Source organism: Entelurus aequoreus, linkage group LG12 (assembly GCF_033978785.1).
Source record: "Entelurus aequoreus isolate RoL-2023_Sb linkage group LG12, RoL_Eaeq_v1.1, whole genome shotgun sequence".
Taxonomy (NCBI): Eukaryota; Metazoa; Chordata; class Actinopteri; order Syngnathiformes; family Syngnathidae; genus Entelurus; species Entelurus aequoreus.
In genome coordinates, this window is record NC_084742.1 from 7,300,331 (window position 1) to 7,320,507 (window position 20,177).

A 20,177-nucleotide genomic window follows, 5' to 3' on the forward strand; every position below is an offset into this window, starting at 1 on the left:
TGCAACAAGTTCTTAAAAACAACAATGCACTCCTGTCATATAAAATATATTTGGTTCAGGTTTTTGTGGTAGGTCCTTCAAAAACAAGTCATGTAGAGGATATTTGACTAGCATTTTCATAAAAACTCCTTGTCATAGAGGGTTTTTTGTGGTAGGTCCTTGAAAAAAACAAGCGTAATCATGGAGAGCAGTGGTCCCCAACCACCGGGCCGATTGGTACCGCACAAGAAATTTAAAAAAAAATTAAATTAAAAAAATATAAATACTGTATATCTTTTTTTAAAATTATTAAATCAACATAAAAAACAGAAATGGCTATTTTTGGGACGGTATCAGATCCCCAAATAGGGAGAAAATTTAAGGATAGTATCGCCTTTGCATCCTTACTAGCACGTAGGAGAATTTTGCTGGAGTGGAAGTCACCATTTTGCCCCAAAGCCTCCTTATGGCTTAAAGACCTTATGATGTATTTAGATCTGGAAAAAATAAAGTTCAACCTTAGGGGGGCACCTGGGAAGTTTTATTCTGTTTGGGGCGGTGTGGTTGACTACATAGCTAAATTAAAGACGCTATAGGACACATGAAAAGTTCACCTTTCACAAACCAGCTTCCTTTCTTTATTTATATTCATTCTGGGTGTATATTTACTATCTGCCTATGTTGAGAAGAAAGTGATGTAATAATTATTTTCCATTTGTGACTGTACCTTTAATTTATGTAGGACCTGGGGGGTGGGGGGGTTTGTGTGTATGTGGTATGTGTTGGGTTGCTGTTCTTGGAAGTGGGTGGGGGGAAAAAAAGGGGAAAATGTGATTACTGTTCTATTGTATATTGTAATAGCTGTCAAATTCAATAAAAACATTTATTTAAAAAAAAAAAAAAATCAACATAAAAAACAATATATACATTATATATATCAATATACATCAATACAGTCTGCAGGGATACAGTCCGTAAGCACACATGATTGTATTTCTTTATGAAAAAAAAAAAAAAAGAAACCACAGTGGGAGGCAGGGTGCAGGTAAAAAGGGTATGTAATGCTTAAACCCAAAATGAACGAAAGGAAAAGGCTATGCAAAACAAAAGTCAAACTGAACTGGCTACAAAGAATGCTGGACGACAGCAAAAACTTACGGCTACAAAGTACATCCGTACGTGACATGACAATCAACAATGTCCACACAAAGAAGGATAGCAACAACCTAAATAGCCTTGCTTGCTAACACAAACCAGGTGCGCGGAATAGCGCTCAAAGGAAGACATGAAGCCACTACAGGAAAACACCGGCAAAACAGGAAGGGCCACCAAAATAAGCAAGACAAGAACTAAAGCACTACACACAGGAAGACACCAACACACTCAAAATAAGACACGACGACCTGGTGGAGTTAATTTTTTTAAAGTTTTCTGCTGGTGGTGTGCCTCCGGATTTTTTTTATGACAAAAATGTGCCTTGCCTCAAAAAAGGTTGAAAAACACTGGACTAGAGTGTACAGCTTCATGTGTATTCTTAATGGTTAGACTACCACCCTGTGGCCATTTTAATCACTACAATAACACAAGACCAAGAACATGTGCTTGAAATATTTTACGACAGCTGCTTTAGTTGAAACACCTTTATTTACTTTAAAATATCACAACAATAAAACAAGCAGAGCAGTAAATGATCCACAATAACTGCATAACATCTCATTCCAACAGTAGGAATTCATTTTGGATGCTGCCTAAGTGCTTTTTTTTTTTTTTTTAATGAGCACCGTAGAATATTTCCAAAAGTTCTGTGGGATTGGTAGCACTTGTTACACTGTCAGAGCTCCTCGCGAGCACTTTCGGCCAGTTCCTCCTCCTCGTTTGTTTCTGACGAGCAGAATGTCACAAAGGGTTAGGCGCAGATGAGTTCGAGAGCCTTTCGACGACAGTGACACTCACCTTGTTCCTGCTTTTGTACACACTCTCCATCTTGGTCCTCGTAACCAGGGATGCAAACACACTCGTAGCTGCCTTTATTGTTCACGCACAGCTGCTGCTCCTTCTTGCATGGTGACTCCGACTGGGTACACTCGTCAATATCTAGTGGAAATCCAGCACCAGTTCAAATATCATAGCCTGCATTGAGTTCTTGTGACATTTTTAGGGATGTCCCATAATATCGGCATCGGCCGATAAATGCGTTAAAATGTAATATCGGAAATTATCGGTATCGGTTTTTTTATTATCTGTATCGTTTTTTTTTTGTTTTGTTTTTTTGTTTTTTTTTATTAAATCAACATAAAAAACACAAGATACACTTACAATTAATGCACCAACCCAAAAAACCTCCCTCCCCCCATTTCTTTCTGTTATCAATATTCTGGTTCCTACATTATATATCAATATATATCAATACAGTCTGCAAGGGATACAGTCCGTAAGCACACATGATTGTGCGTGCTGCTGGTCCACTAATAGTACTAACCTTTAACAGTTAATTTTACTCATTTTCATTAATTACTAGTTTCTATGTAACTGTTTTTATATTGTTTTACTTTCTTTTTTATTCAAGAAAATGTTTTTAATTTAGTTATCTTATTTTTGAATTTTTTTTTCAAAGTACCTTATCTTCACCATACCTGGTTGTCCAAATTAGGCATAATAATGTGTTAATTCCACGACTGCATATATCGGTTGATATCGGTATCGGTTGATATCGGTATCGGTAATTAAAGAGTTGGACAATATCGGAATATCGGATAACATAAAAAACACAAGTTACACTTACAATTAGTGCACCAACCCAAAAAACCTCCCTCCCCCATTTACACTCATTCACACAAAAGGGTTGTTTCTTTCTGTTATTAATATTCTGGTTCCTACATTATATATTAATATATATCAATACAGTCTGCAAGGGATACAGTCCGTAAGCACACATGATTGTGCGTGCTGCTGGTCCACTAATAATACTAACCTTTAACAGTTAATTTTACTCATTTTCATTCATTACTAGTTTCTATGTAACTGTTTTTATATTGTTTTACTTTCTTTTTTATTCAAGAAAATGTTTTTAATTTATTAATCTTATTTTATTATTTTTTTTAAAAAGTACCTTATCTTCACCATACATGGTTGTCCAAATTAGGCATAATAATGTGTTAATTCCACGACTGCATATATCGGTTGATATCGGTATCGGTAATTAAAGAGTTGGACAATATCGGAGTATCGGATATCGGCAAAAAGCCATTATCGGACATCCCTAGAAATTTTAAAAAGGGACCTATGATGATGTACCTCTTTTTTTGAAATAGAAATGTTACAATGTTGGATAGCCGTGGTAAACAATGTTAACGTATCGAATCATAACGTTGATTAATTTTGGCGTGAGCTTGCACGCACTTTTGGATGCCTCTGTTCGCAGGCTTTTGGTGTGTGGCTACGTCGTGATGTCACAGCGAGCTGGACACACACTATATTGCCAAAAGTATTTGACCACCTGCCTTGACTCACATATTGTTTATTGTTTATTGAATGGATCCCCATTAGCTGACGCCAAGGCGACTGCTAGTCTTCCTGGGGTCCATATAGGACAGGGGGTCGGCAACCCGCATGCGGCTCTTTAGCGCCGCCCTAGTGGCTCTCTGGAGCTTTTTCATAAATGTATGAAACATTGAAAAAGATGAGGGGAAAAAAAAATATTTTTTGTTCTAATATGGTTTCTGTAGGAGGACAAACATGACACAAACCTCCCTAATTGTTATAAATCACACTGTTTATATTAAACATGCTTCACTGATTCGAGTATTTGGCGAGCACCGTTTTGTCCTACTAATTTTGGCGGTCCTTGAACTCACCGTAGTTTGTTTACATGTATAACTTTCTCCGACTTTGTAGGACGTGTTTTATGCCACTTCTTTTCCCCGTCTCATTTTGTCCACCAAACTTTTACGTTGTGCATGAATGCACAAAGGTGAGTTTTGTTGATGTTATTGACTTGTGTGGAGTGCTAATCAGACATATTTGGTCACTGCATGACTGCAAGCTAACCGACGCTAACATGCTATTTAGGCTATCTATATGTACATATTGCATCATTATGCTTCATTTGTAGCTATATTTGAGGTAATTTAGTTTCCTTTAAGTCCTCTTAATTCAATTTATATCTCATGACACACTATCTGTATGTTATATGGCTTTTAACTTTTTGCGGCTCCAGACAGATTTGTTTTTGTATTTGTGGTCCAATATGGCTCTTTCAACATTTTGGGTTGCCGACCCCTGATATAGGAGCATACAAAATTAAAATACAAAGAATACATGCATTACCAGACATTATACAATGGAAAAATACAACATAAGATAAAAAAGCTAGTTAAAACCGGTATTAAAAATTCACGTCATGTGGGCAGCTGCAATAGGTGTATCTTCAAAGCTGTCTTGAATGAAAATTTACTTTGTGAGGGATTAATTTGAAATGGCAACCCATTCCAGAATGATATACATCTATACATGACTGTATGTTTGAGGAGATTGGTCCTGGGAGCAGGAAGTGCCAAATAGCCATTGCTGGCATTCCTAGTGTCATGAATATGTGCGTTAGTTGATTTTAAAAACTGTTTGTAAAAGTAATCTGGTGATTGATCTAACATGATAGTTCTAAAGAACATAAGGAGACTACAATGCATCTTTTGTTCAACAGACAACCAGGACAGGTGTGAATGCATATATGAAATATTAGTGCGCAAAGAACATTTAAGTAGCCGCTCTGTTCTGTACAAGTTGCAGTTTGTTCAGGTCAGACTTAGTCGTAGCGGACCATATTATAGGACAGTAATGAAGATGACAGAAAACCAAGGACTGTATGACTTGAGCCATTGTTGAGGATGTCAAGAAGGTGGAGCACTTCCTGACCATGGCTGAACCTCTTCCCATTGTCATTGAAATACCATCAATATGATCGGACCATGACAGTTGACTGTCTAATAGCACACCAAGCAGTTTTGATTTTTTGACCTGCTCAATAGGTATATCTGACATTGAAATATGAAGCTGTGGGTCATCAACACGCATATGCCTGGATCCAAAAAGAATGCTTTTTGTTTTGTCAATATTCACAACAAGTTTACTTACTATCATTTACCCAGCATGACACTCTCTCCAGGTCCTGATTGAAGTTATTTTGTATATTAACTTGAGGTGCCATCCCATTCCTAACCCATAGGGTTCTATATGATGTCGGTCCACCTTTTGCAGCTATTACAGCTTCAACTCTTCTGGGAAGGCTGTCCACAAGGTTGCGGAGTGTGTTCATAGGAATTTTCAACCATTCTTCCAAAAGCGCATTGGTGAGGTCACACACTGATGTTGGTCGAGAAGGCCTGGCTCTCAGTGTCCGTTCTAATTAATTCTAAAGGTGTTCTATCCGGTTCAGGTCAGGACTCTGTGCAGGCCAGTCAAATTCATCTGTCATCCATGTCTTTATGGACCTTGCTTTGTGCACTGGTGCACAGTCAAATGTTTTGGTATCCTGGAGCATTCAAAGTTCCTTTCACTGGAACTAAGGAGTCAAGCCCAACTCCTGAAAAACAACCCCACACCATAATTCCTCCTCCACCAAATTTCACACTCGGCACAATGCAGTCCGAAATGTACCGTTCTCCTGGCAACCTCCAAACCCAGACTTGTCCAATAGATTACCAGATGGAAAAGCGGGATTCATCACGCCAGAGAAGGCGTCTCCACTGCTCTAGAGTCCAGTGGTGACTTGCTTTACACCACTGCATCCCACGCTTTGCATTGGACTTTGTAATGTATGTCTTAGATGCAGCTGCTCGGCCATGGAAACCTATTCCATGAAGCTCTCTGCGTACTGTACGTGGGCTAATTGGAAGGTCACATGAAGTTTGGAGCTTTGTAGCAACTGACTGTGCAGAAAGTCTTTGCACTATGCGCTTCAGCATCCACTGACCCTTCACTGTTAGTTTACGTGGCCTACCACTTGGTGGGTGAGTTGCTGTTGTTCCCAAACGCTTCCATTTTCTTAAAATAAAGTCGACTTCGGAATATTTAGGAGCGAGGAAATTTCACGACTGGATTTGTCGCACAGGTGACATCCTATGACAGTTCCACGCTGGAAATCACTGAGAGCGGCCCATTCTTTCACAAATGTTTGTAGAAACAGTCTCCATGCCTAAGTGCTTGATTTTATACACCTGTGGCCGGGCCGAGTGATTAGGACACCTGATTCTCATCATTTGGATGGGTGGCCAAATACTTTTGGCAATATAGTGTACCTTTTTGGACATTAAGTCAAGCTCTCAGCTGGAGAACTCCTTTTTATGCAGCTCCACATCGAGTGTGCAGGTGTAACTAATGTTGTGACCGGGTGAATCTGTACAATGTTTATCATACTTATTTTTGACCGTGTCTGGGGGAAAAAAAAGCGGTGACAACTTTAAAATACACGTTCAAACAATGTACATTTTCAAAAGATGAATGCTTTTGGAGAGGGTGGGTCGTGGTTTCATTTGCAATCTGGGACCGCATCCACAACCGAACATCTTGTGGAAAAAAACTGTGAACCAATGTATATCCGATACATATTATCTAGATCAGTGGTTCTTAAACCATTGTTGGGCCATGAGCGCCCCCTAGAGGGCTGCCAAAAAATATCTGATTCTCAGCTGTGGTCCGTATGGGCCGTGTCACGCCAAATTTCTTCCCTCTACAAAAACCTTCCCTCCCCCATTTACTTCCGTGGTCATGTTTCCTCTTACGTCATTGACAGCTTTGACTGCCCGTCGCTGGAAGGATACTTCGTCTTTGACAGCTGCAGGAATCTGAAGAAATCGATTATTGGGTTTTTTTTGTACAGGCGCGAAACAGGACAGTCGCGTGCAGGTTAAGGACCCCCGGCAACTTTGTGATTCTATTGGACGCAGCCCCGGAAGTAAATGGGGGAGGGAAGGTTTTTGTAGAGGGAAGAAATTTGCCGTGACAGCCGCAGCGGTTCTCAGTTGTAATACACTTTTCCACCACTTGTGGCAGTAATGACAATATCAAACAAACAAGCTAAAGTCGAGGAGCAGTTTCTCAGGCGCAAAAATTACGACTAAAGTGGTGACGCTGTATTTGTAATTCCACTGTCATTTTATTTTTCAGTTTAATTAAGAAACATTCATTATTAATATTATTTACTTAGAATGTATTCATTTTAGAACTGCTTAATTGTATGTCTATTTTTTTTCATCAGTTTTTATGAGTCCCTTCTTTTGCAGTATATTTGATAATAATCAATTTATATAAATCAATTATCGATAATAATTGATTTAATAATCTTTGTGATTAACGCATGCTTTCATATCATTCCACAAAGTTTATCTTATTAAACTGTAACAAGGTTACATATAATTATTGAATACCATTAAAATCAAGAGTAAGATTATTAATTCAGTCTTAATATTTAAGTGGGCCCCAGGCCCCTCTGTAGTGAAGCTGAGGTCAAAAAGGTTAAGAACCCCTGACCTATAACACAAGGAAGTGTTGTCAATTTATATTAAAATATTAAGTCCCCTTATATTTGTACTACTTTTAGGACTTTAAAACATTTTTTAAATATTTTTTGGACAAGCAAACATTTGTTCCTTTGGATTGACTGCACTTGGAAAAATAAGTGGATGACGAGCCCCCTCATGTGGACAAACTAAGAACTGCCTTAATATTTCTGGCTCCCATCTTTGGTAATTAAATTAAATTCATGTTCTATTAATAATTTTAGCAGCGAAATTATAGTACTTATTTTATTTCGTTAAAATATTTCAAAAGATAATGGGCAATAAATGTAATACGTTTTCTAAGAGGCCAATTTCTGCAAAGCTTAAAGACTGGCGGCCCCGTTTAATATTTACTTCTTATTAGGCACTTTTTCCCGTCCACAATTACAGAACTGTTAGGTGACACTACTGGATGGAATATTGTCTGTGGCGTGACGAACTTACTTGTGCCAAAAATAAAATTTTCTAGCAACAGCCTATCGCGAACATCCAAACTTCCAAAGTGTTGGCCACCAACGATCGGAATAGGCGGAAAAAAGGCAAATGTAGAGGAGGAGGGTGTGGAAGAGAGCCAGAAACCAAGTGCACTTGGGGAGTTCATGGTGATGACATGAGGAAATAGTAAAGTACTAAAAAGATAATTGATTAAACTGCATGACTCAACAAAACGCATTAAGGAATTGAATAATGATGATGCATTACTTCAAGGTAGTCCAAAGGTGGCAAAAAATACAACAAAAACGTGGCAAAAAAAAAAGGGTTTTAAAAAGAAATAAAAGAAATAATAAATAATAATAATAATAATAAAAGACATAAAGTGAAACATCAGAATTGCCTGCCGCATCCTTTCATTCCAATTAGGGATGTCCGATAATGGCTTTTTTGCCGATATCCGATATTCCGATATTGTCCAACTCTTATTTACCGATACCGATATATACAGTCGTGGAATTAACACATTATTATGCCAAATTTGGACAACCAGGTATGGTGAAGATAAGCTCTTTTTTTAAAAATTAATAAAATAAAATAAGATTAATTAATTAAAAACATTTTCTTGAATAAAAAAGAAAGTAAAACAATATAAAAACAGTTACATAGAAACTAGTAATTAATGAAAATTAGTCAAATTAACTGTTAAAGGTTAGTACTATTAGTGGACCAGCAGCACGCACAATCATGTGTGCTTACGGACTGTATCCCTTGCAGACTGTATTGATATATATTGATATATAATGTAGGAACCAGAATATTAATAACAGAAAGAAACAACCCTTTTGTGTGAATGAGTGTAAATGGGGGAGGGAGGTTTTTGGGGTTGGTGCACTAATTGTAAGTGTATCTTGTGTTTTTTATGTTGATTTAATAAAAACAAACAAAAAAAACGATGCCGATAAAAAAAAACAAAAAAAACATACCGATAATTTCCGATATTACATTTTAAAGCATCTATCGGCCGATAATATCGGCAGGCCGATATTATCGGACATCTCTAATTCCAATAGTTGAAATAGTTAGGATACTCCTGTTTTACTTTGGAAACAAATGGACAGGCTGGAAGAGAAAGTGGATTCATTAAAGAAACAAAATGATGAAGAGGATCACATTATATCCAAAGTGATGAGTAAGATTGATGATGTGGAACAGGACAAACAATGTGATTGTGACTGGGCTACAGATTACATGCAGGTTTTATGCTAGGCCAGAGGATGAGAATGAGATGATGGTGCTTCAACAGAGCATCAGAAGGCCAACTTTCTACAATCCAAAGTGTTGGATGTTGATATCAACAACATCGATACATGCCTTCTAACGTCTGGCAGGAATAATAACACCACATCTGTCATCGCAAAGTTCACCAACAAAAAAACCAAAGTGCCGTTTCTAAAGCAGAGAAGGAGGCTGAAAGTAGCAAAGTGGAGCATCGGGGAGCATCTGATAAAATGCAACGCCGACATCGGCAAGAAAGCACGCGATTTCCCAAAGCAGGAGAAAATTCAAGGCACCTGGCACGCCGCAAGTTAAACGCAGGACCACAGGGAGACAAAGGATTTGTTTTTAACAACATGGACCTCGACAAATACTGACATCAACTACAAGGAAATAAAATACCTCAGAGACTTGAAGTTAAGTTAAAGTACCAATGATTGTCACACACACTAGGTGTGGTGAAATTTGTCCTCTGCATTTGACCCATCCCCTTATTCACCCCCTGAGAGGTGAGGGGAGCAGAAGGCAGCAGCGGTGGCCGCACCCGGGAATCATTTTTGGTGATTTAAACTCCAATTCCAATCCTTGATGCTGAGTGCCAAGCAGGGATGTAATGGGTCCCATTTTTATAGTCTTTGGTATGACTCGGCTGGGGTTTGAACTCACAACCTACCGATCTCAGGGCGGACACTCTAACCACTAGGCCACTGAGTAGGTGAAGCAGCTTTAGCTTGAAGTCATTAATCAACAATAACTTGAGTAACAAATCAACAATTTTTTGATCACCAAAATGTATTCCTCAAAGTAAATCCAGAAATGACTTGGTTTTTTTTTTTTACATTTTTAAGAGAGGATTTTTATATTTATTTAAATGTTTTTGATGTTTTTTAATGTCTTTACCCATTGTAACTTATTCTTAGTAAGTATTTAAGTACATTCTATTAACAAAGCGCTTTTCTTAGACAAAAACCACAAAGTGCTGTAATTAAAACACCAATTAAACTTACACAAGGGCAACGTCATAAAAATTATAAAAAAAAGTGGATAAAAAATGTAACTAACCATTAATTATTAAGTTTATCTACAAAGCAAATTGATATTAATAAATTCTTATTTTATTACTCCCATTACAATTCTATTTTTATCCTTATTTTTAACATATTAATACCATCCTTTTCTCTTAAAGGCCTACTGAAATGCGATTTTCTTATTTAAACGGGGATAGCAGGTCCATTCTCTGTGTCATACTTGATCATTTCATGATATTTTTGCTGAAAGGATTTAGTAGAGAACATTGACGATAAAGTTCGCAACTTTTGGTCGCTGATAAAAAAGCCTTGCCTGTACCGGAAGTAGCAGACGGTATGCACGTGACGTCACCGGTTGTGGAGCTCCTCACATCTGCACATTGTTTACAATCGTGGCCACCAGCAGCGAGAGCGATTCGGACCGAGAAAGCGACGATTTCCCCATTAATTTGAGCGAGGATGAAAGATTCGTGGATGAGGAAAGTGAGAGTGAAGGACTAGAGGGTAGTGGGAGCGATTCAGATAGGGTAGATGCTCTGAGAGGCGGGTGGGACCTGATATTCAGCTGGGAATGACTTAAACAGTAAATAAACACAAGACATATATATACTCTATTAGCCACAACACAACCAGGCTTATATTTAATATGCCACAAATTAATCCCGCATAACAAACACCTCCCCCCTCCCGTCCATATAATCCGCCAATGCAACTCAAACACCCGCACAACACACTCAATCCCACAGCCCAAAGTACCGTTCACCTCCCCAAAGTTCATACAGCACATATATTTCCCCAAAGTCCCCAAAGTTACGTACGTGACATGCACATAGCGGCACGCACGTACGGGCAAGCGATCAAATGTTTGGAAGCCGCAGCTGCGTACTCACGGTACCGCGTCTGCGTATCCAACTCAAAGTCCTCCTGGTAAGAGTCTCTGTTGTCCCAGTTCTCCACAGGCCAATGGTAACTTTCAGGAATGTAAACAATGAAACACCGGCTGTGTTATCCGGCACAACAGTCAGGGGGTGCATTCTACGGCGGGGGTGCGTTATCCGGCACAACACCTGCCGCTAATACACCGCTTCCCACCTACAGCTTTCTTCTTTGCAGTCTCCATTGTTCATTGAACAAATTGCAAAAGATTCACCAACACGGATGTCCAGAATACTGTGGAATTTTGCGATGAAAACAGACGACTTAATAGCTGGCCACCACGCTGTCCCAAAAATGTCCTCTACAATCCGTGACGTCACGCGCAGGCGTCATCATACCGAAATGTTTTCAGCAGGATATTTCGGCGCGAAATTTAAAATTGCACTTTAGTAAGCTAACCCGGCCGTATTGGCATGTGTTGCAATGTTAAGATTTCATCATTGATATATAAACTATCAGACTGCGTGGTCGCTAGTAGTGGCTTTCAGTAGGCCTTTAACATTGCACAAACTCTCTTTTAACATCTGATAATATTTGTTATTCTTTACAAAACATTCCATCTTTACGCAGGAAGTAAACATTTTAAAGACAAAATGTAAGCCAAAGGAACACCGTACAGACGTAAAGAACTGGTATTAATTGTGCTCTGCTTCTTCCGACTCCTTTTTAAGAAGAACTGCATTGTTTTGGAAATATGTGAGACAAGAAGACACACGTTTTAAATAAACGTTAACAAGAGTCAGCTGACAATGGAGGTAATGGTATTCGCTTAATTCCGCCTATAAGGTGCTCTAAAAAACACCCAAAAATCTCCATCATCGTTTTATAAACACACAAAGTATATATGTAATGTAGTAGCGGACACATTCATAATAACATGTAATATTTACGTCTTTTTGTCATTTTAAGCATGACTGCAGTGCATTCATTTCACATATAAATAGTACATTAAAAAATCTATTATAAAAAGCCAGTGTTTATCTGAATGTACAAGTATTTCGATGAGGTAATGATGTATTGAAACGCTAGGAATGCAAGCATACTAACCTGTGCAGGTGCCCTCAGTGTCCTGGTAGCCGCTGGCACACGCTTGGCACTTGTCAGCGCCGGCGCCAGTGCATCCCGTACACGCTTCATCGCAGGCTATGAGAAGGCAAACATACACGTGTGACACACTTGTCGTTGTGCAGAAAAACTTGTGTTTGCTTACCTTTGCAGGAGTAGGAGCCTTCCGTGTTGAGGCAGTATTGGTCTTCTTCACACGGAGGCGTGTCCTTAGAGCACTCGTTTATATCTACCAGCACATGTTTAATAAACGTCTTTGGACATGCAATAAAAGTCCTGGTTTATTACTTGGAGGGCATTTTAGTGGTCGTTTACCAACACAAGCTTCCTGCTCGTCCTCTTCCCAGCCATCCTTGCAGTGGTCACAGTCCTGATTAGTGGCCCCGCTGCACGTCTTGCATGAAGAATGGCATTCTACGGCAGAATAACACATTCATTATCCAGGAAGGGACACAGATAGATGGAGATATCGATATATATGATGCTTTTCTTCATGCAAGACATGCAGCGGGGCCACTAATAAATACATAAATACTTATATTCACATACACATATATTTATTTATATGCATACTGTGTATATATACACACACATTATACATATATAATATATATATTCCATACATACATTTTCTACAGCTTGTTTGTGTGTGTGTGTGTGTGTGTGTGTGTGTGTGTGTGTGTGTATGTATATATATATATATATATATATATATATATATATATATATATATATATATATATATATATATATATATATATATATATATATATATATATATATATATATATATATATATATATATATATATATATATATATATATATATATATATATATATATACACACACACACTACCGTTCAAAAGTTTGGGGTCACATTGAAATGTCCTTATATTTGAAGGAAAAGCACTGTACTTTTCAATGAAGATAACTTTAAACTAGTCTTAACTTTAAAGAAATACACTCTATACATTGCTAATGTGGTAAATGACTATTCTAGCTGCAAATGTCTGGTTTTTGGTGCAATATCTACATAGGTGTATAGAGGCCCATTTCCAGCAACTATCACTCCAGTGTTCTAATGGTACAATGTGTTTGCTCATTGGCTCAGAAGGCTAATTGATGATTAGAAAACCCTTGTGCAATCATGTTCACACATCTGAAAACAGTTTAGCTCGTTACAGAAGCTACAAAACTGACCTTCCTTTGAGCAGATTGAGTTTCTGGAGCATCACATGTGCGGGGTCAATTAAACGCTCAAAATGGCCAGAAAAAGAGAACTTTCATCTGAAACGCGACAGTCTATTCTTGTTCTTAGAAATGAAGGCTATTCCACAAAATTGTTTGGGTGACCCCAAACTTTTGAACGGTAGTGTATATATACATAAATATATATATATATATATATATATATATATATACATAAATAAATAAATATACATAAATAAATAAATATACATAAGTAAATAAATATATATACATAAATAAATAAATATATATACATAAATAAATATATATATATACATATATATATATATATATGTATATATATACACATATATATACATACATACATATATATACATACATACATACATAAATAAATATACATATATATATATATGTATATATATACACATATATATACATACATACATATATATACATACATACATACATACATATATATATATATATATATATAATTTCATATATTATAGTGTATATATAAAAAATGAGCCTATACAGTATTGTTGCACCTGTGCACAGGGAGTAGGAGTCATTCCGCACTTGGTTGAAGTAGCCATCCGTGCAGTCGAGGCAGAAGTCCCCTTCATAGCCAAGGTCACAGCTGCACTTGCCAGTTCCGCCGCGGGTTCCGTCGCCGCTGCACATGCCGTTGCCGTGACAAGGCTTCTCAGAGCCGCCCACACACGCTTGAACATGGAAAATGCTAGTGAAAAACTTTTTTCTGGTTGAAACTGTCGAGACAAACTACTCAATTAATATATACAGTCGTCTCTCGCTCCGATTATTGCGGCTTCACCACATTGCAGATGTTGTTTTTTAAAGCATATGTATGTAACATTTTAGCCCCAAATTAAGGATTTTCGGCCATAAAAATGGCTAAATGAAGTAAACAAAGTAGTATTGGCCATTAGGAAAGACCAAACAAAAGAGTGCTGTTCAGTATTGTGGTCACTGATTGGCTCAGCCAGAGGAAGCAATATTATATTGCACAGGTGTCAAACTCAAGGCCCAGGGCCCAGATATGGCCAGCCACTTAATTTAAGTGGCCTGCCACATCATTTTTACGTGGCACGCCACATACGTGGCCCGTGAAAGCCTGAAAAATAATGTATAGTGTACTCCATCTTTCTTACTAATGTATTCATTGCTTCCATGTTGATATAAGAAAATATATATAATGCATGACATTGCATATGTTTTAAATTCTAATATCTGCTTATTCAACAAATGTTTTATTATTATTATTATTATTATTATTGGTGGGAATTTTTAGGCACCTCACAATTTGATTCAAAATCAATTCAACACACTTCAAATCTTAAACTGATTATTGCAATGTATATTTTGGTATAACAATTATAATAAAACCTTTTCAAAACCGGTTACTCCTTCTGGTTGCTGATGTATGACGTACACACGCAGCAAGTAAGTATGGAAATGGCCTTAAATATTGTATTTTTTTTCAAATTAATTCTTAAAAACAATGTATATTTTTTTTAATTACAAAAATAAATCACATATATATATCTTTTTTTTTTAAATAAATTTTCTAAAGTTATGAATGGATTAAGAATCTAAATAAATAGGAATCGCGATTCGGATGTGAATTTATTTTTTTGACCACCCCAAATTATTATATAACGTATTAAAAGTTGTAAAAGTAAAGATAAATACTTAAAATATATGCTTGTCTCCTTGACAAAGCAAGTGATCCATGATTTTTGTACATACAGTAAAAACTGAATGTACAAAAATCCAATACATAAGTAGGCATTTAAACATTTATATTTTTACTGCTACAAGCGGCACTCTGAAGGCAGCCATCATTTTTGGCCCGTGTTAATGAAAACAAAAATGTTTTTCTTACCATTGCAGTCGGGTCCAAACGTGCCTTTAGGACAGCACACTTTAATGGTCTCAATGCAGAACCATTTGTACAGATCAGGATGTTTTGTTTTCCTGCAGTGCGATCACAAAACCATGAAAAAAATTGAACATTTTGATCAGGCGCTATTTTGGGTGAACCTGGCACCGACCTCCTGAACCACCACGTTTCAAAAAGCTCCTCGTGCTCTTCTAACATGTGGTTGCACTCAAAGCTGCTGCTGTCACACAGGTCCTCCATGATCTCCGTCAGACGGATCTCGCTGCCAGAAAAGAAAAACAATATTTTCAAACAATTGCACCCACTTTAGTTATTTCCTCTTATCGGGTCACGTGCTAGCATGCCAAGGCTTAATTTATCTAGCGTTGTTCAGTTAAACCTAAAAATCATGGAATGTGATACTTGGCACCATCTTAGAAGTACCCTAACTTTTCCTATGTTAACGCTTTATACCAGCATTTTATCTAATTTTTTATGTTTAAACCTAACAATTATGGCTTCTGATAATTGGCAACAACTCAGAAGTATGCTAACTTCTCTTATTTTAGCAAGCTAACGTTTCATGCTAGTGTTTTAGCCGATTTCATCAATTTAAACCTAAAAATCAACCTCTTAGAAGTACGTTAACTTTTCCTATGTCAGCATACTACGCTTTATACTAGCATTTTATCCAATTGTGTATGTTTAAACCTAAAAATCATGGAATTTGATATTTGGCTCCATTTGGAAGTATGCTAACTTGTCCTCTGTAAACATGCCCACGTTTTCAGCTAGCATTAATTTTATTTATTTAAACCTAAAAATCATGGCTTTCAATTAGAGATGTCCGATAATGGCTTTTTTGCCCATATCCGATATTCCGGTATTGTCCAACTCTTAATTACCGATTCCGATATCAACCGATACCAATATATACAGTCGTGGAATTAACACATTATTATGCCTAATTTTGTTGTGATGCCCCGCTGGATGCATTAAACAATTTAACAAGGTTTTCCAAAATAAGAGAACAACTTCAACTCAAGTTATGGAAAAAAATGCCAACATGGCACTGCCTTATTTATTATTGAAGTCACAAAGTGCTTTTTTTTTTTTTAACATGCCTCAAAATAGCAGCTTCAAATTTGGGACATGCTCTCCCTGAGATAATCCTGAGACCCACTACAACTATGGGAAATACTATACTTTGACTTTCACAAAGTGCATTATTTAAAAAAAAAAATTAAACATGCCTCAAAACAACAGCTACAAAAACAATGAAGGCACACAGCTTCAGTCCAGAGCAGGGGTCACCAACCTTTTTGAAACCAAGAGCTACTTCTTGGGTAGTGATTAATGCGAAGGGCTACCAGTTTGATACACACTTAAATAAATTGCCAGAAATAGTCAGTTTGCTCAATTTACCTTTAACTCTATGTTATTATTAATAATTAATTATATTTACACTTAATTGAACGGTTTAAAAGAGGAGAAAACACGAAAAAAATGACAATTAAATTTTGAAACAGTTTATCTTCAATTTCGACTCTTTAAAATTCAAAATTCAACCGAAAAAAAGAAGAGAAAAACTAGCTAATTTGAATATTTTTGAAAAAATTAAAACAAGAATTTATGGAACATCATTAGTAATTTTTCCTGGTTATGATTAATTTTACAATTTTGATGACATGTTTTAAATAGGTTAAAATCCAATCTACACTTTGTTAGAATATATAACAAATTGGACCAAGCTATATTTGTAACAAAGACAAATCATTATTTCTTCTAGATTTTCCAGAACAAAAATTTGAAAATAAATTCTAAAGACTTTGAAATAAGATTTAAATTTGATTCTACAGATTTTCTAGATTTGCCAGAATATTTTTTTAAAATTTTAATCATAATAAGTTTGAAGAAATATTTCACAAATATTCTTCGTCGAAAAAAACAGAAGCTAAAATGAAGAATTAAATTAAAATGTATTTATTATTCTTTACAATAAAAACAATTAATTTACTTGAACATTGATTTAAATTGTCAGGAAAGAAGAGGAAGGAATTTAAAAGGTAAAAAAGGTATATGTGTTTAAAAATCCTAAAATCATTTTTAAGGTTGTATTTTTTCTCTAAAATTGTCTTTCTGAAAGTTATAAGAAGCAAAGTAAAAAAATTAATGAATTTATTTAAACAAGTGAAGACCAAGTCTTTAAAATATTTTCTTGGATTTTCAAATTCTATTTGAGTTTTGTCTCTCTTAGAATTAAAAATGTCGAGCAAAGCGAGACCAGCTTGCTAGTAAATAAATACAATTTTAAAAATAGAGGCAGCTCACTGGTAAGTGCTGCTATTTGAGCTATTTTTTAGAACAGGCCGGCGGGCTACTCATCTGGTCCTTACGGGCTACCTGGTGCCCGCGGGCACCTCGTTGGTGACCCCTGGTCCAGAGTATACTCGAGTAATGAAGTAAACAATAACATAGTCCTCCTTTAGTGCAAGACTGCCTGGCATACTGTATAACAAGAAATTATAAACTGGGCTCAATCTGCCCTGCTCTGCTCTAATGTATTTGTATGGGTAACACAAATGTGCTGCAAGCTAGCGGTGAGTGCTTGAAGTGGCCTACCAGTCAGCCAGAGCTTCTGAAATGCTGCGTTGAGACAGAGCACCTCCGTTTACCGCAAGCTGTAAAGTGTGCGCCATGCAGGGCAGACTAGCCACACCAAACTCCACCGTAGCTTTCGCCATACTGCGCGTGTTGTCCCTGACCACAACGTGAGCTTTCACCCTGGGGTGGTTTTTGTTGAATTTTTGTTTTTTCTCGGCAGAGTCTTTAAGCGACAACTGTGTGGTCTACTTTTTTCGGTGGTTGCTTTTCATCCATCTTCCGCTTGTATTCATTGTGTATCTCCTTATGATTCTTGAAGAGGTGGGAGATCAAATTGCTGGTATTAAAAGGAAGACGTCTTGGTTCCTCCTCACATAACCAACTTTTTGCAGTAATTGCAAATTGCCAGTTTTTTTATCCGTCAGAGACACTTTAAAATAATCCCAAACCACAGACATGGTGTCGTTAGTCAGTCACCGAGCGAGCTCGCTTGTTAGCCACGGCTACAGCACCGGCAACAACACACTCTTGTTGTTGTTATGCTCCGCTCGCGGAGGTTTGATGAGGTCATCAAGCGCCGCCAGTAAACCTCTCATGCTGCAGTCGTGCTGCAACTCCTGTGTTGTGGTTAGAGTGTCCGCCCTGAGATCGGTAGGTTGGAGTTCAAATTTCACCACATCTAGTGTGTGTGTGACAATCATTGGTACTCTAATCTTTAATCTTGTGTGTGGGAGAGGGGAGAGGGGAGGGGCTGCTGACTGGGAGACGCATCTGCTCTGTACTTCCCCCTACATCCGTGTTTTACCGGATATGTACCGCTTTTTGATTGATTGATTGATTGATTGAGACTTTTATTAGTAGGTTGCACAGTGAAGTACATATTCCGTACAATTGACCACTAAATGGTAACACCCGAATAAGTTTTTCAACTTGTTTAAGTCGGGGTCCACTTAAATTGATTCATGATACAGATATATACTATCATATATACTATCATCATAATACAGTCATCACACAAGATAATCACATTGAATTATTGACATTATTGACAATAATGCTCCGTACAGCGGCGTTTTAAAAAGTCATTCATTTTACTTTTTGAAACCGATACCGATATTTTCCGTTATTACATTTTTAAGCATTTATCGGCAGGCCGATATTATTGGACATCTCTACTTTCAATACTTGGCACCACCTTGGAAGTACGCCAACTTTTCCAATGTCATCATGTTAACGTTAGCATGCTAACATTTTATTCTAGCATTTTGGCTCATTTTATGGCTTTTGATACTTGACACCAACTTAGAAGTATGCTAACTTGTCTTGTTTTAGCATGCTAATGTTAGCATGCTAACGTTTTATGCTAGCATTTTTACAATTTTTTTTGTTTGAACCCACAAATCATGGCTTTTCATACTGAAACCATCTTAGAAGTATGCAAAATTTTTCCTATGTCATCATGCTAACGTGCTAGTAATAGAAATTATGCAATATTGCAAACTAAGTACAAGCGTTTTTTTGTGCCAGCATTGATGACCTGTGTCAGGTTGACCTGACTTGTCTCACCTAGTCTCATATTTGGACAGTTTCCTCTCCTCCCACGCCGTGTTACCTCCACCAAAGTTTTGCTTTGCAGTTCTGTCATAGCCCTGAAATATAGAAAAATAGGAGTTAGACAGGCTGTTTTAAGAACTAGTTCATTGAGAAATGCAGGCATGCTTGGTCTCACCTTGTTGAAGTTATTTGTAATTTGTTGGCAGGTACTGCAGGCGCTTTGTAAATCCTTCTTTGAATGCACAACTTGGAAAAGTAAAAAAAGAACAACACAGGACAAAAGCCAGAGGAGCTTCAGTTCTGGACCGGTTGACAGCATCTCGCCGTTTCATCGGGACTTACAATACAAACCACACTATCATGAACTTATAACAATAATACCGGACACATTTAAAAGCACCGTGCGCAATAATACATGAATCGGCGGTGAGATCCAAAGCGCAACAAAGCAGTATTTACATGCCGGCTGAGGAAACTGTCCGCCGCCACTTCTAGTCTTCCGCGTCAGCCCATCTGTCGAATTGTGGCTTGTGGTGATTGGCTCTTTTTGTCTGCCAATCAAACTGACAGCCAATCACCTGCCGCCACGCTCGGGACAAAAAAGGTTCTTCCACGCGTTGCAAATCTAAAA

General features: G+C 37.3%; 2 protein-coding genes across 4 annotated transcripts in view; one reads left to right on the top strand and one right to left on the bottom strand.

Annotated features, from left to right (window-relative positions):
* Positions 1 to 20,177, top strand: part of alg12 (ALG12 alpha-1,6-mannosyltransferase) — a 141,599-nt gene that overhangs the window by 100,033 nt on the left and 21,389 nt on the right. The window lies entirely within an intron of this gene.
* On the bottom strand, positions 1,594 to 20,078 carry creld2 (cysteine-rich with EGF-like domains 2). Its single transcript, XM_062064573.1, has 10 exons — positions 19,722 to 20,078; positions 19,559 to 19,641; positions 15,561 to 15,671; positions 15,392 to 15,483; positions 14,034 to 14,210; positions 12,587 to 12,685; positions 12,417 to 12,500; positions 12,254 to 12,349; positions 1,933 to 2,073; positions 1,594 to 1,860 (listed from the first exon to the last, which is right to left on the bottom strand). Exons 1-10 carry the CDS (start codon positions 19,863 to 19,865, stop codon positions 1,811 to 1,813), a joined length of 1,077 nt encoding a protein of 358 aa, XP_061920557.1. The 5' UTR covers positions 19,866 to 20,078; the 3' UTR covers positions 1,594 to 1,810.

Coding starts and splice junctions, on each gene's coding strand:
- creld2 (XM_062064573.1), bottom strand. CDS start 19,865: ATGCTGTCAACCGGTCCAGAACTGAAGCTCCTCTGGCTTTTGTCCTGT. Junction 15,484..15,560: donor GAAACGTGGTGGTTCAGGAG/GTCGGTGCCAGG, acceptor ATCGCACTGCAG/GAAAACAAAACATCCTGATC. Junction 14,211..15,391: donor GTTTGGACCCGACTGCAATG/GTAAGAAAAACA, acceptor TCCATGTTCAAG/CGTGTGTGGGCGGCTCTGAG.